General features: G+C 29.5%; 2 protein-coding genes across 3 annotated transcripts; one reads left to right on the forward strand and one right to left on the reverse strand.

Moving 5' to 3' along the window:
• Positions 1 to 1,103: 1,103 nt before the first annotated feature.
• On the reverse strand, positions 1,104 to 6,916 carry LOC145193070 (GTP-binding protein 1-like). 2 transcript variants are annotated; one of them, XM_090071879.1, is made up of 11 exons: positions 6,749 to 6,916; positions 6,476 to 6,584; positions 6,163 to 6,343; positions 4,472 to 4,680; positions 3,652 to 3,828; positions 3,073 to 3,274; positions 2,678 to 2,822; positions 2,379 to 2,561; positions 2,129 to 2,264; positions 1,837 to 1,927; positions 1,104 to 1,647 (listed from the first exon to the last, which is right to left on the reverse strand). In XM_090071879.1, the coding sequence occupies exons 1-11, from the start codon at positions 6,860 to 6,862 to the stop codon at positions 1,413 to 1,415; spliced, it is 1,782 nt and encodes a 593-aa protein (XP_089928005.1). In that variant the 5' UTR covers positions 6,863 to 6,916; the 3' UTR covers positions 1,104 to 1,412. The 2 variants fall into 2 exon arrangements, with proteins under 2 accessions (XP_089928005.1, XP_089928006.1); XM_090071880.1 differs by having other exon boundaries at positions 6,489 to 6,584; positions 6,749 to 6,887.
• A 3,599-nt stretch (positions 6,917 to 10,515) lies between these two features.
• On the forward strand, positions 10,516 to 13,447 carry LOC149878659 (uncharacterized). Its single transcript, XM_090072305.1, has one exon. It carries the CDS (start codon positions 10,525 to 10,527, stop codon positions 12,721 to 12,723), a length of 2,199 nt encoding a protein of 732 aa, XP_089928431.1. The 5' UTR covers positions 10,516 to 10,524; the 3' UTR covers positions 12,724 to 13,447.
• Positions 13,448 to 13,463: the final 16 nt, after the last annotated feature.

Raw genomic sequence — 13,463 nt, forward strand, 5'->3', positions numbered from 1 at the left:
ATAAATAGTAAAAAACATCAATAGCGCTAACTTCGAGGAAGGGATCCAAAGCGGAAGAAAATGAGCCGAGGCTGTGGTATTCCTTTTTGATACCCTACAGATCTCTTAAGTAAGAAAATACCATCTAAAAAATAAATTGTGAGTCATAAAAAAAAAAAAAGAACTTTTTTTTTTTACAAAAGTTTACTTTTTTTATTTTTGTTTTCTACGTTTTGGTTTTTGAACTTTTTTTGGTTTTGAATTTTTTTTTCTTTGATTATTTTTAAGCACTTACAAACCTAACATGCTCTTATTCAAGAGAGATTTCATTTCATGGGTATTGTGTCCTCCAAGGGCGAATAGGACTAATATTGTGTTCTTTAAGGACCCTATAGAGCTGATGAACTCCAACTTCACCTCCTTGCAGGAGACCAAAGCGTGGCCAGAGGGGCTGCGTATTGAATTTTGTGGAGTGAATTTCGGGCATTCTTGATGACTTATTTTATGGAAATTCCTATCTTGCTTAGATCAGGAGATGCAGGCTGGGGATGCTCTCTACATAAACACCCAGAACATTGAGTCCGGGAAGGTCACTACATGGCACTACATAAACACCCTGAACATGGAGTCCGGGAAAGTCCAAACCTGTCCTAAAACATTTCCTGGGAACAAGTAGGCCTATGTGCAAAATTTGGTGCAAATTGGTTCATTTGTCTGGATTTCTATAAAGAACAAACAAACAGACAGACATTGCTTTTTATTAACATATAACGTTTTTTCCCTTAGTATAAGACTCCCTTCTTACTAACGATAAAATACTATGAACGGGTAAAAGATCTTAAATAAAAAAATTGCGGAAGAACATTTTTTCGATCTCTTCAAATCCATGAGGATCATTTTCGAGTGATTAAGCCTTCTAAGATAATAGTGGTTAGATAATCTATTGGTAACTTCTCACAGCATTTTATTAAATCGCTACACCAGCAAATAAAAGAAGTTTTTTTTTTTCAACATTCCATCACCATTTAGGAACTTTAATGTGATTAATTTGCTTTACCGCTATAAACTTACATTACATCAAAATGGATGCCATTCATCCGCTAGCACTTAGATATAAGCAAGAATGCTCTTTAAAATATGTTGCATAAAAAATATGGTACATATATTATCTATAAATAAAACAAAAGAGTTTTAAAGTTTAAGTAGCTATGTGGATTCAAAAATTTGTCTTCTGTTTGTGCTGTTTGCTAATATATCCAACCGTTTTGCACCAGCACCAATGCTTGCTGATGCAAAGCCAATAGCAAGAATCCTCACTGACGTAAGCGATTTTATCAAAAAATTCTTTTAGAATTTCCAACACCTCATTAATAAATCTTGTTGAAATATGACAGTGCATCTGAAATACTTCGAAAAAATCTTTTAAACTGCTGTCAAGTGTCACTTTTCTCGATGTTAAAGATTGGTTTGTTATTTATAGTTTTTCTATTGGCAGCCTGCGCTCGATGATGCATAAGAGCTTTGTTTTGCTTGCTCATACGAGTGTTGTGAGTTGCTTTGCCTTCGATATCTCCATAAAGATTAGTTATGGTTCCAACGGCTTTAGTGCGACCTTCGCGGAAAATCATTTTTGTGCCTTTCTGTATAAATTCTGGACCTTTTATGAAACTAAAGATGATATGTATAAGTTAAATAAATACGCTAAGATATCATGCTGACGTTAGCAATAGTAAAAATAGCTACGCCAAAAAGAATCTTATTCTTTGCTAAGAGCATCTAAATTTAAAACATACTAATCGTAGAAATATCATAAAAATCGTAGAAATATCGTAAAAAATTGCAGAAATAATAAACTACCGAAAACGACACGTTGCTTTGTCTCCAGTTCGAAGATGCTCTTTGTCCATAGAAACAATGGTTGCTGTTTGTCTTAAACTTCCGCAATGAACTACAAAATATTTCCAGTTAATAAAAATGATAAAGAACTGTTACTAAGAATACAAAATAAATAAAAAATACAACTTTTTCATCAGTCTCGTTTAATTAAAGTCATTGAATGTAAAGTTTTAAACACCAAAATTAGGCTGTTATTTCATTCACCAACAAAAACGGTAACAAAAATTTGTACTAATATTTAAGTTTTTTTTACCCATAGCTTGATATCGAGCGCTTATTGTAGTCGGGTGGTGAAGAACGAGCACGTCTGCATCGAATTCCCAAGTCGCAGTTACTTTTAGATCTCGAGAAATTAAAACCATTCCTTTTCGTATATCTTGACGTTTAATCTAAATAAATATATAAAATTTGATAAAATGAAATTAAAACTTGAGTAAATTTTAAAAAAATTCTATAAAATGCAAATCTCTCATTTATTATGTTAATGATTTCTTTTTAACAACCTTTTTAAGAGCAAATGATGCAGTTTGCCCAGCTTTCACTTCTTTAACAGGGAGTCGTTTTCTATGTATACTCTTGATAGGAACAGGTTGAAAAGCACCAACACCATCCGGACCGAGCAAAAGAGTATCATTTATTCTAATCAAACCTTGTAATGTTGTACCTGAAACAACTGTTCCAACACCCTATTACAAGAAAAAATTTTAACGCCCTTAGCACATATGTTTAAACTTAGATATTAAAAAATGAAATGAACTGAAATGTTTTAAAAACTAAGCAAGTATGAAAAACTTTAACTCACTGGCACAGAGTAGGTATCGTCAATCTGAAAAATAGGTGGTTTGTCTAGAGCATAGTCTCCTCGTATTGACAGTAAGTTTAAGAAGCTTTTTAACAAGTCAAGATTTTCTCCTGTGACATTTGAAACTTGGAAAATTGGACAAATTCTAAAAAGTAATATTGGCTTTAACACTTTTGCAGAATTTTAAAAGTCTTTCTTTTAACTATAGGTTCACTGTACACATTGCAAAAAATTGTGGCACATAAGGAACATAATTTAAACTCAGGGATTTTATAGTTGAAAGTAACAAAAGGTCTACCATTTCAAAATTAACATCTTTGTTTTGATTTAGCAAAATTACAAAATGTAATTTGTATAAGTGATGAATTGAAGCTAAAATAAATTGACAAATAAACCTTTCAGAAGTGAAATTAGTTGAAGATACAACAACATCATCTTGGTTAGAAACAATTACGGGGATTTTGCGACAACCGGGAGACTTTAATATCCGCATGAGCAACTTCATTGTTTCTTGAAGTATGTTTGTTGGGCACATATCAATTTTGGTGACAACAACAAAGACAGGCACATTGAGAGCCAAAGCTAATCCCAAGTGTTCTAAATTTTAAAAAAAGAAACTTCATTTTCTTATTTCTCTCCATTAAAATAAGTATAAAATATCAACATTGAGAAGTTTTTATCTCCATAAATGAACTTGCAGTAACAGATTTTATAGGTGCTGAGTGAAGAAATTTTTCCTTTTTTATTTTTTGATTCTTTTTTACATTTATATTACCAAACTTTATCCCTAAACTTAATCCTATAAAATTTTTCTTCCAAAAGGGAAAAAGTTTTTTTTGTTTGTTTGTTTTTATCATTCACATGACAAAATTAAAATTGGAAATAAAGAGGAAGTAAATCATCTGTTGACTAAAGTATGGAACTCTAAACAATTGAAGTATGGGAAATATAAAAAAAATAAATGAATCAAAAACCTTTTGTCATTCCAACAATTCCAGCATTTGCACCAATCATCAACATACAAAAATCTGGTGCATGACCAGTCATTCCAAAGACTGTGGTTTTAAGGTATTTTTCATGTCCAGCAAGGTCAATAAATGTTAATACTTTAGAAGATTCTCTGCATATTTGCACCCAGTCTAATGCTCCACCTAGAAAGTAAAGAATATCTTTAACAATAAGTTAAATGAATAAATGTATTTTTAAGTTCTCCTAAAACATATATAAAATTTATAGTGAACTGTATGAATAAGTAAAATGCATAAGAAAATAAATATTATATATAAAAATATTATATATACATATTATATATATATATAGAAATACAATATGTACAAATAAATATATACACAAATTTATGATAAATAATGTGCAAGAATCAACAAAGTTCAATCTACAAAATGCATGAAAAAATATATGGGATAAATTCATATAAAAGTAAAAATAAAATGCTGAGTAATAGTTCATGTGCTCAGAACTGAAAAGTCTTTGTAAAGGTTTTTGCCAAAAGAACTACTACCAGAAAATAACAAGAAAATCACCACTAAATACTTTTGAATTTCACAATCAAAATCAAACTTGTTAAAATCAGACAATTTTTAAAATTTTTTAGGCAAAAATATCAAAAATTGCCTGATTTTGATAAGTTTGTTAAGTTCTGATGGAAACCAAAATCAATGACAAAAAGTTTTTACTAGAAGAAATCTATTAGTAATAATTATAGTAATATAAAAAAAAGCATTAACATTAAAATAAAAATGCAATAAATTTACTAATTTTGATTAACAAACTTACTATGAGGATCTGGTTTGTTAACAATTACTCCTTTGCTATCAAATCCAAGGATATCATTCCCTACACTGCTTGTTCGCCCTGTCTCCGCTTCATGTTTATGTCTAAATAATTTTAATCGTGCTGTTCCTCGGCCATCATCAAGCAAGCTATGAGTAAGAACACCTAGAAGGGTGCTTTTACCAGCATCAACATTTCCCACAACAGCTACTCTAAAAGTTGGCAGAAAACTTTATTTTCTAAGTAAAACTTAATAATTTTTAAATAAATGGTTATTGCCATAAATTGCATGTTACTTACATTACATGTTAATACATGCAATTAATGAATTTAATATATAACATTATTTAAAATTTTAATTACATTACAAAACATATGAACATTTTAAATTATGAGTTACATATACTTTGGTTTTTAGTTTAAAAAAGTTGAGTAATGCTTATTATCAACATCATATACTAATTACTAACATCATAAACTTTTTCATTAAAATTACTCATTTCATTAAACGTTATAAACTTTCTAGCTTTTAGTTCCCTTAATACATTAGCTAAACTTCTCAGCAGAAACTCTTCAGAAAAAAAAAAATTCTTTTCAATATTAAAACTTATAAGATAATTCATTTGAAGCTATGACTTAAAATATATATGCTATAAAAAAGTTTAAGTTTAAATTATATAAATATAAATGTTAAATTTGTTAAATTTTATGTCTTCAGGTAAAAATACATTTTTTGTACTTTTATATGAAGACACACATACAAAGTTTACCAAAAACACAGAAAGAAACATTTAAATGTGTCTTGCTATAATTAACATTCTCCTTCTAATAAAAATTATGACTTTAATCTACTGGAGTGAGGTTTTTTAAAATTAAAAAATTTCCTTTAACTTTTATTTTAGAACCTTAGAACTCAAAAAACCTAAGAACTAAACAAAAATTTATACTAAAAATTATTAGTAATTAAATGTTGCAGTTATAAAAGTAATGAGAAAATATTTGGTTGCTTTGCTTTGCTTATTATATTTTAACTAGTCACTATTTTTTAGCAACACAAGAACTTCAAATTACCTCTAAATTGCTAATTTGTATTGTATAATTTGATTGTAATTAATCAATTTTATCCAGAGGAGCCGAGGATTTTTGAAATATGTAAAAAAAAAAAAAGCAATAGGACAAGCAATTCAAATAACTAGTTTAAAAACTTCCTTCTGGTGCTAATTAACCGAGTATCTTAGTTATAAAACTGATCTGATAATGCAGAGCAGTGAGTTAATAGGGAATTGCTAGGGAGTTGTTAAATCAATTGTTTATGGGTAAAATAAAAGTTAGTTTTTTGTTTTTTTAATTAATAGAGGAAATTATTACAAAAAAAAGAAAAAGAAAAAGAAAAAAGACTAATATAAAGTAGTCAAAAAATAGAAAAATCTGAGAACTCTATTTTGATAATTAGGAAAAACTTACTCATATACTTAACCATATAAATAATGTAACAATTTTTGCCCCTAACAACTTGCATAATACAACTACTGAGAAAGTTAATTTTTTCTTTTGTTAACAACCTAAGGCTCTAGCAACAGCAATTGTTGCATATGTGTGATTTAACACATATACACACACACACACACACACACACACACACACACACACACACAAACACACACACACACATATGACAAAAAGTAGAATTTTACCTCACTTCAAAAAAGTCTTCCTCAATTATTTTCTTTCTTAGAAGAAACTCAGCAATCTTCCCCTTCTCAACATTTTTTTCTCTTAGAAGGTTACAATCACAATTAAGCTGTGCACAAATACTCTGAATAGTAGCTATAGATGCTTTTAAATCTTCTTCATTCAGTCCACAATCATTGCTATCTAAAGAATGTAAAAACATATCAAAAGATTGACAGTTTGAGGATTTTTATATGTCTAGCTAAAAAAAAAAATTTTTCAAAAAATTTTTCGTTTGAATACAAAATAGAACTTTTTTAAACATTTTTCAAGTACCTCCAACACCTACTTCATAAATTGCTTCGCCATGACCCTCTAAAAGTAATTCTTGCACTTTGGATAAGATAGCATCGTATTGAATAGCACTTGGGCTTATCAGTGAAGTCTAAATATTAGAGAAGTGTAAGTACTTAAATTGGAGAAACTAAACAATTTTAGTTTTTGATCTATATATTTAATCAACACTACTAATTGTGACACAAACACATTCATATGAAAGCAAACACACATTTCTTTTACATTTTTAAAAATAAAAATATTAGGATTTACCTTTAAATTTAAATCAAGGCCATCTTGCTTTTTCTTTTCTGATTCATAGATGTCTTCTGAACCTTCTTCGTCAGGAGCAAAAAGATTACAATCATCAATATTATTGCAAGACATTGTTTGGTATTAGTATATTTTTCTTTAAAAATATTATAAATATAGAGGATAATAAAAAAGATTTATATAAAAATTAGAAATAGGATATTTGGTTTTTCAAATAAGATACTACTGTAATGTTAGATTATGTATATACTTTACTACTTTACATACATACTTCTTTCATGGAAGCATTACAAACCAACCTGAAAAGACCCAGAGATACCTACTTCAATTCTTTTTAAAAAGATGCAAGACAGAAAAACAATAGAGAATGAATGCTTTACTCTACAGACTTTAAAAGTATAAAAAGATACTAATCACCTCGACAAATTCATGAAAATATATATATGTATATATTTATAAAAATGACTTAATAATAGTAGGATTTTGTTGCATACAAATTTCGTCAGAAAAACTCCTATTTCATCATATCTACAATTTCATCAGATTATTGCAGTTTTTAGTTATCATTAATTGATGTTATGTATTTACGGGCTGTGTTAAGAAGGCTAAACAACTACTTGTCGTCAACCTAATTGTGAAACGTGTATCCAGTTCACAAAATTTTTCAGGCGACAAAAACTCTCAGTCAAAATAAACCTTCCTATTTTCGACGCTAGGGACAAATTCTGATTGGTCAATTCTTTGAATTTCATGTCAACTTCTTACAAAAAACGGACTAAGAGGTTTTACAAATAAGCCGAAGTTGTTTTGATCAGTTTGGGACATCAAGTCGTTATAATTAATTTTAGAAAATTTTGTATCGCTCGAAAAAAAAGTTACAAACTAGAACACGAACCCAACAACATCAAAAAAGCTTAAACGAGGGCAAACTTCATCAGTCTTGCAATAGCCACGCATAGTAAGTCTTGCTCGGAAGAAATAAACTGGGAAAAAACTAAAACTTTTAAAGTAAAGACAAAAAAATTTGATCGGAAGGTCTGTGAGGCTCTTGAGATACATGGATAGAGAGGCACCAATGTTCCTTTCTAAACGACGGTGTTAATCTCGATAAGGGCCAATTTGTTAAAAGTAAACTTTGGACTCCATTTTTGACATTTTTACATAAAAGATAAAAAAAAAAAAAAAAGAAAGAAGCCATTCAACTGCTGACGTTAATTTTAAACTATTTTTTTAAGCTAAATAATTTTACGAGCTGATAATGCTTGTAACCATAAGCTTTCATTAAAGTCATATTTGTGGTCATGTTTTATTTTAAAATTTTACAACTGGATATTTTATCATTTTGTAATTGTACATTTTATTATCAAATTAAACAATTAAAGGACACCAATAACATAATGAGATATTAAACTTAAGATCAGTCACTTTTAACAACTTAACCATCCCACAAAAACAGACAACTAAACATGGAATAAGTTCCATTACATATCAGTGTATCCTTTCTTGAAACACCCTTCCGTACACCCTAAAAACAGATTTTATCCTTAGATCCAAGAATCTGTTCTTAAAGTCACTGCATCATTTCTACCTAAAAAGTTACGCTTAACTTTATTCATTACCTTTATAACTTTTTTAACTAACTATACTTGATAACTTTTTTCTTTATGTTTATGTACATTTTATAATTTCTCATTTGTGTATATGTGTATATATATATATGTATATGTGAATATATTATAATAACTATTTGACCTATATTTTAACTCTTTTAAAAGTCTGTTTTATAAGTGTTATTTATAAATTTTTGTTAAGTTCTACTTTTACTATGTGACTAGTTTATTTCTTATGTTTTTCTTTTGTCTTTTCTTTATCTTATTTAGGTCATTGCATTTTATTAGTGAGTTACTATTTACAATGACCTGTGTTTTTTTTGTAACATCCGTAACACGAAATATATTGACTGATTGATTGATATTGATAAAACCTGTTCCGAAAAATGGTCATAGCGCATTAACGGGTGATTGTAACTCGTTTTTATGCTATTTTTACTGAGTGAAATTACATAGTTACAACTTAAATGCCAAGAAGTATGCCATATTTGGAATATATATATTATATATGGAATATATCATTTTTGGAACTTACTAAGCCAAAAATGTTAAATCAGTTGAAGAGAAATCGAAGAAAAAAAACAATCTCAAAACGAAAAAATTTTAAATTCTCTTACAACAAACAAACATTTTTAGTTTTTAATTGAAAAAAGTTTATTTTGTCGTTTTTCCTTTCTTCTTAGTGTGCTCTATATGCTAAAACTTCTTAGTGTGCTCTATATGCTAAACCGCGTCACGGTTTACAATCTTTTCAGGAAGGATTTCTTTTCGTAATGTTGTCTAAAGTAGAGGATAGGCGCAATGGGTTAAAGATATATTAATTAATATATATCAGAAATAAAAATCTAATTGATTATGTAGGTCTAGTATGCAAACTACTGTTGTTATTATTGAGGTGTGCAAAATGTTCGCATTGATTAAAAACGCTTCCAAGTACAGCACATTGCACTTCAACCATATTTTTTGACACACTAAGATGTAATCATTAACTTTCAGAGATACTTTCAAAATCTTATCCGCTTATACTCATAAATGAAACTTTTGTGTGCGCACTTTTTAACGGGCAAATATGTTTAAAAATATGCGTACAAAGGTGTCAATCTGGTCATCAGAATGTTGTTAGAAAGTGTTTCTTGATTTAGCACTGTTTTATTGCTCAAGCAGTCAAGATGTTTGTTGCCTTAAGAGGAAACCTGAGCTGTAAAAAAATAATAAAAAGCGTAGCGATACAAATGCAATACTTTCCCTCAACCTCTTCTTTGAAAGTTTGGTGTCCTGTTTTAAAACTTAATATTGCTAAAAAAAAAGGAATGCATTTTTAAAACGCAATAATGCACTAGCTTATATCAATGTTATAAACTGAAAATTTATACAGACGTTTAAAATTGATCTGAAGCTTACATGTTCGTTGTTTTTTACTCTGCAGGACATTTATAACACAAAAAATGATCGGGGGTAACTTTTTACGAGAATCTGAGACGTATCTTCACCGAGGTGATGATTTTTGATTACAGAGTTTAAAACATTCTTCAAATAAATTTTGCTATAATTTTTACTTAGAAGGATTTACAATTGTTTTGACTGAACGAGACCTGAGCACCTATTTGATTTAATTACGTGAAAATTTGAGGTAACTACTAACCAGTCGTAAGAATAATGGAGGCAATATATTTCAATTATTATTTTCGTGATTATTACCCCCTGGAACTTTATAACTAAATTTGATCGATTTTACCGGTACCTTAACAGAGTTAAACTTTTTAACCTAAGAAGTAAAATAACATTTTATTTCTATTTGTTGATAAAGAAAAGAATATATCTCCTTTTTTGCCATCAATTTGTCTGACGTCAAATGTTTTTGCTAAATTTTTTTCAAATTTGTTAGAAAAATTTTTTTTATTGCTAAATAATATTACCTTTTTAATTTTTAATAAAATTTTGCAATTTATTTAATTGAACCTTTCAAGGTTATAAATAAGAAAAGAAATATGCTTTTGTTTTTGAGCAAAAGTTTTAAGAAAGTAAAATTAATCATAATTAGTTACGTAAGTGGTTTCAATTGTTTGAGAGCTTTTTAAGCCCAGCTGGCTTTTTTCAAAGGAACCCTTTGATCGTTCATCTCATTTAATGTTTTCCATAAAGCAGATTTCATTTTTCGTATTTGAAATGATTAAATGTATCTGTTTTTTATTTTTTTTTGCTCAAGATTCTTTGCCGTGTTCACCTTCGCTTTTCTTGGCGCTGAACCAATCAAATTCTAATCATACTCTTGTAGTGATCTTCGAAGAATTTGATTCTTCGTGGTTTTTGCCGAACATCACATATAGTTTAGAAAATCCTTGCACTAATATTCAGAATGTAACTTTTGAGTTTGACGAGAAACGTCACACAGACAGAAGCTACTTTGTTTATTCCTCGTGCAACCATGCCGCAGCACTAGAAGTTGTTTTGGAATTAATCATCGGTCACACGTTTCAAAGAAGTATCGATCAAAATAAACATATAATTATAGTAACGAATATCGACGAAATTTCGACATCTCTCATTATCAATATTATCACTCCTTACTCAAATATTGTGCTCTTCGACATAAATTTTAACAACTCCAAACTCACTTATCATCAAAATTCAGTATCTAATTATTACCTCCCCTTGCCAAAAAATTTTCTCAATTTTATTATTGAAGATTTAAATATAACGAAGTTCATTCTAATTAGAATAACCGCAAAAAAAGAAGATGATAAAGCAAAAGAATTTCTAGGACTGATTAAAAAATATCCCGACTTAAGTCTCACTGAATATACTGTTGACTTCGAAAACGTTTCTTACATGGACACTATTGCAAAGGAATTGAGTTTGCTCCAAAACATCGATTATCTTTTTATTATCTTTAACGAAGTTCACATTGATGATAAAACGCTTGGTTTGCTTGCATTTTTAAATGCTTACAAAAACTTGAGTGTTCATTTTGGAGCCATAATTTTCAGTGTCAATTTTCTGGTAAACAACAATCACGTAATGGACTCTTATTGGGATTTAATCACAAAAGAATATAAAAATATTTTCGCCTTCATGTTAGTAAATATCGAAAAAATCAAGTTAAAAGGGTTATTACTAGAGAACCTAAGCAATATTATTTGCAAATTTTACGCATACGATAATTTTTTTGAATTATTTAAACGCTATAAAGAACCAGGGAAGTTTGATCACGTGTTTTTAAAAATCACTTGGAGCGCGGAGCGTAAAACGTCCGTCGTAGAAACAATCTCAGGAGTGTTAAATATAACTGAGCGTGCGAAAAACAAAGCTCCCAATTTTGTACATGTGAACTGCCGGCCAGGATTTGAAGGAAAACTTAAGTTCGGTGTTTTATCTTATGAAAAGAAGGAGTATCGAAGATTTTGTATTCCGTGCCCTGAAAACTTTTACAAAGAAAGCAACGGAACAGATGAATGCAAAGAATGTCCATCTCTCTTTGTTTCTAAGTTTAATAAAACGAATTGCTACGATCCTTTTTTTGTAGACTTTGTGGCATACAATGATATTGGAGGGTATTTGACCGTCATATTGTCCGTCATTAATTTATTCTTTATTGTCTTTATCAAAATGACATTCATAATTAACAGAAGAACTCCCGTTGTAAAGACCGCAAATTTTAGTCTTTCAATGATTCAACTTATGAGTCATTTGCTGATTTCAATTTTGATTCCACTGTTATACATAAAGGAAACGGTATTATTATCATGCTCCATTCGACATATTGTACTTGGGTTCTTGTTTACAACAAATGCTTCGATTATTTTCATTAAAACCAGAAAATATATCACTGTTTTCAAAAAAACACATCGTTTATCAAACAAAGAGAAGATGGTTGCAACCTCAATTGATGTAATGATTATAACTTCGTTTCTGATTGCACAATGTCTTTTAGGAATTATATTTTTGAGCAGGTTTCCACCGGCTGTTAGGACAAATTTAAATTATGAAAGTATGACCAGAACGTTTCAGTGCTCGACAGATTCCCATTTCGGTGTTCAAATAGTTTACATTAGTGCTATGTTATTATCTTGTTTAATCCAATGTTTTCAAGCAAGAAACCTTCCTTCGTATTACAACGAAACCTCCGCTATTACATACGCTACAGGAATATCGTGCACACTTCTACTTTGCTATTTCCCGATCTACTACGGCAGCAGCAACTTTAAAACTCAGACCGTTGCAATATCTTTTCTGATGTTATTTGTAAATCTATCATTGACGGGGGTAATGTTTATACCTAAAGTTTTTATCATATATTTGAGACCTGAAAGAAATACCAAACGATCTGTTCAAAGAACGATCAAAGAGTATTCTAAATCGAAATAACTTTTCCAAACAAAATTGACCATGTGTTCCCCAAATTTTTCCCGTATCGCGGAAAAACTAGCAGAACAGATCTCGATCTAATTTCTTAATCCAGGCTTCTTTTTTTACTCAGTGCGAAATATCATACTTCACACTTTTAAAGACGTTTCTTGCACTCCTGTTTAGGAACTGGATGAAATTGATCTGTGCAAAGAAGCTTATATTTTTAATCATTTTTTATTGTTTGATCCGGATTGCACTCCAGTTTAGGAACTTAGCTGTTATTATCTGCACAAAGTCATTTGAAAGCAATTGTTAAACGTACATTTGCATTTGCTTTAAACGGATCAGATCAAAAAAATATATATATTTGCTTGACATGGCGTTGGGTCATGTATTATTAATTTAGAGATTGAAGGTCGCAATAAACAAAGATTCAGTGATTCTATGAGAAAAATAGTTTCTTTAGCATCAACGTCTATCGGATTGTTTAAGTTTTAATTATAAAAAAAACAAACTATAAGTTCTTACAGAGCTTTAAACTGTTACATTTTTATTTATTTTCTTTTTTTTTCGTTTTTTTGTTTAGCTTCATTTATTTAAACTTGTCGTATAGAAAAGTTTAAGGAAATCTCCAAAAGGAAGTAAAAGTTTATCACCGGAAAGAAATTAAAATCATTATAAACTAATTACTTTTTTAATTGAAAGTTTTCAAAAGTGAGTTTTTTTAAGCGCTCGAATTAAATCACAAAGCTTTCTCT

The sequence above is a fragment of the Hydra viridissima genome, unplaced genomic scaffold, assembly GCF_058129835.1.
Source record: "Hydra viridissima isolate aposymbiotic clone 2 unplaced genomic scaffold, HvirCarnegie_v1 scaffold_14, whole genome shotgun sequence".
Classification (NCBI taxonomy): Eukaryota; Metazoa; Cnidaria; class Hydrozoa; order Anthoathecata; family Hydridae; genus Hydra; species Hydra viridissima.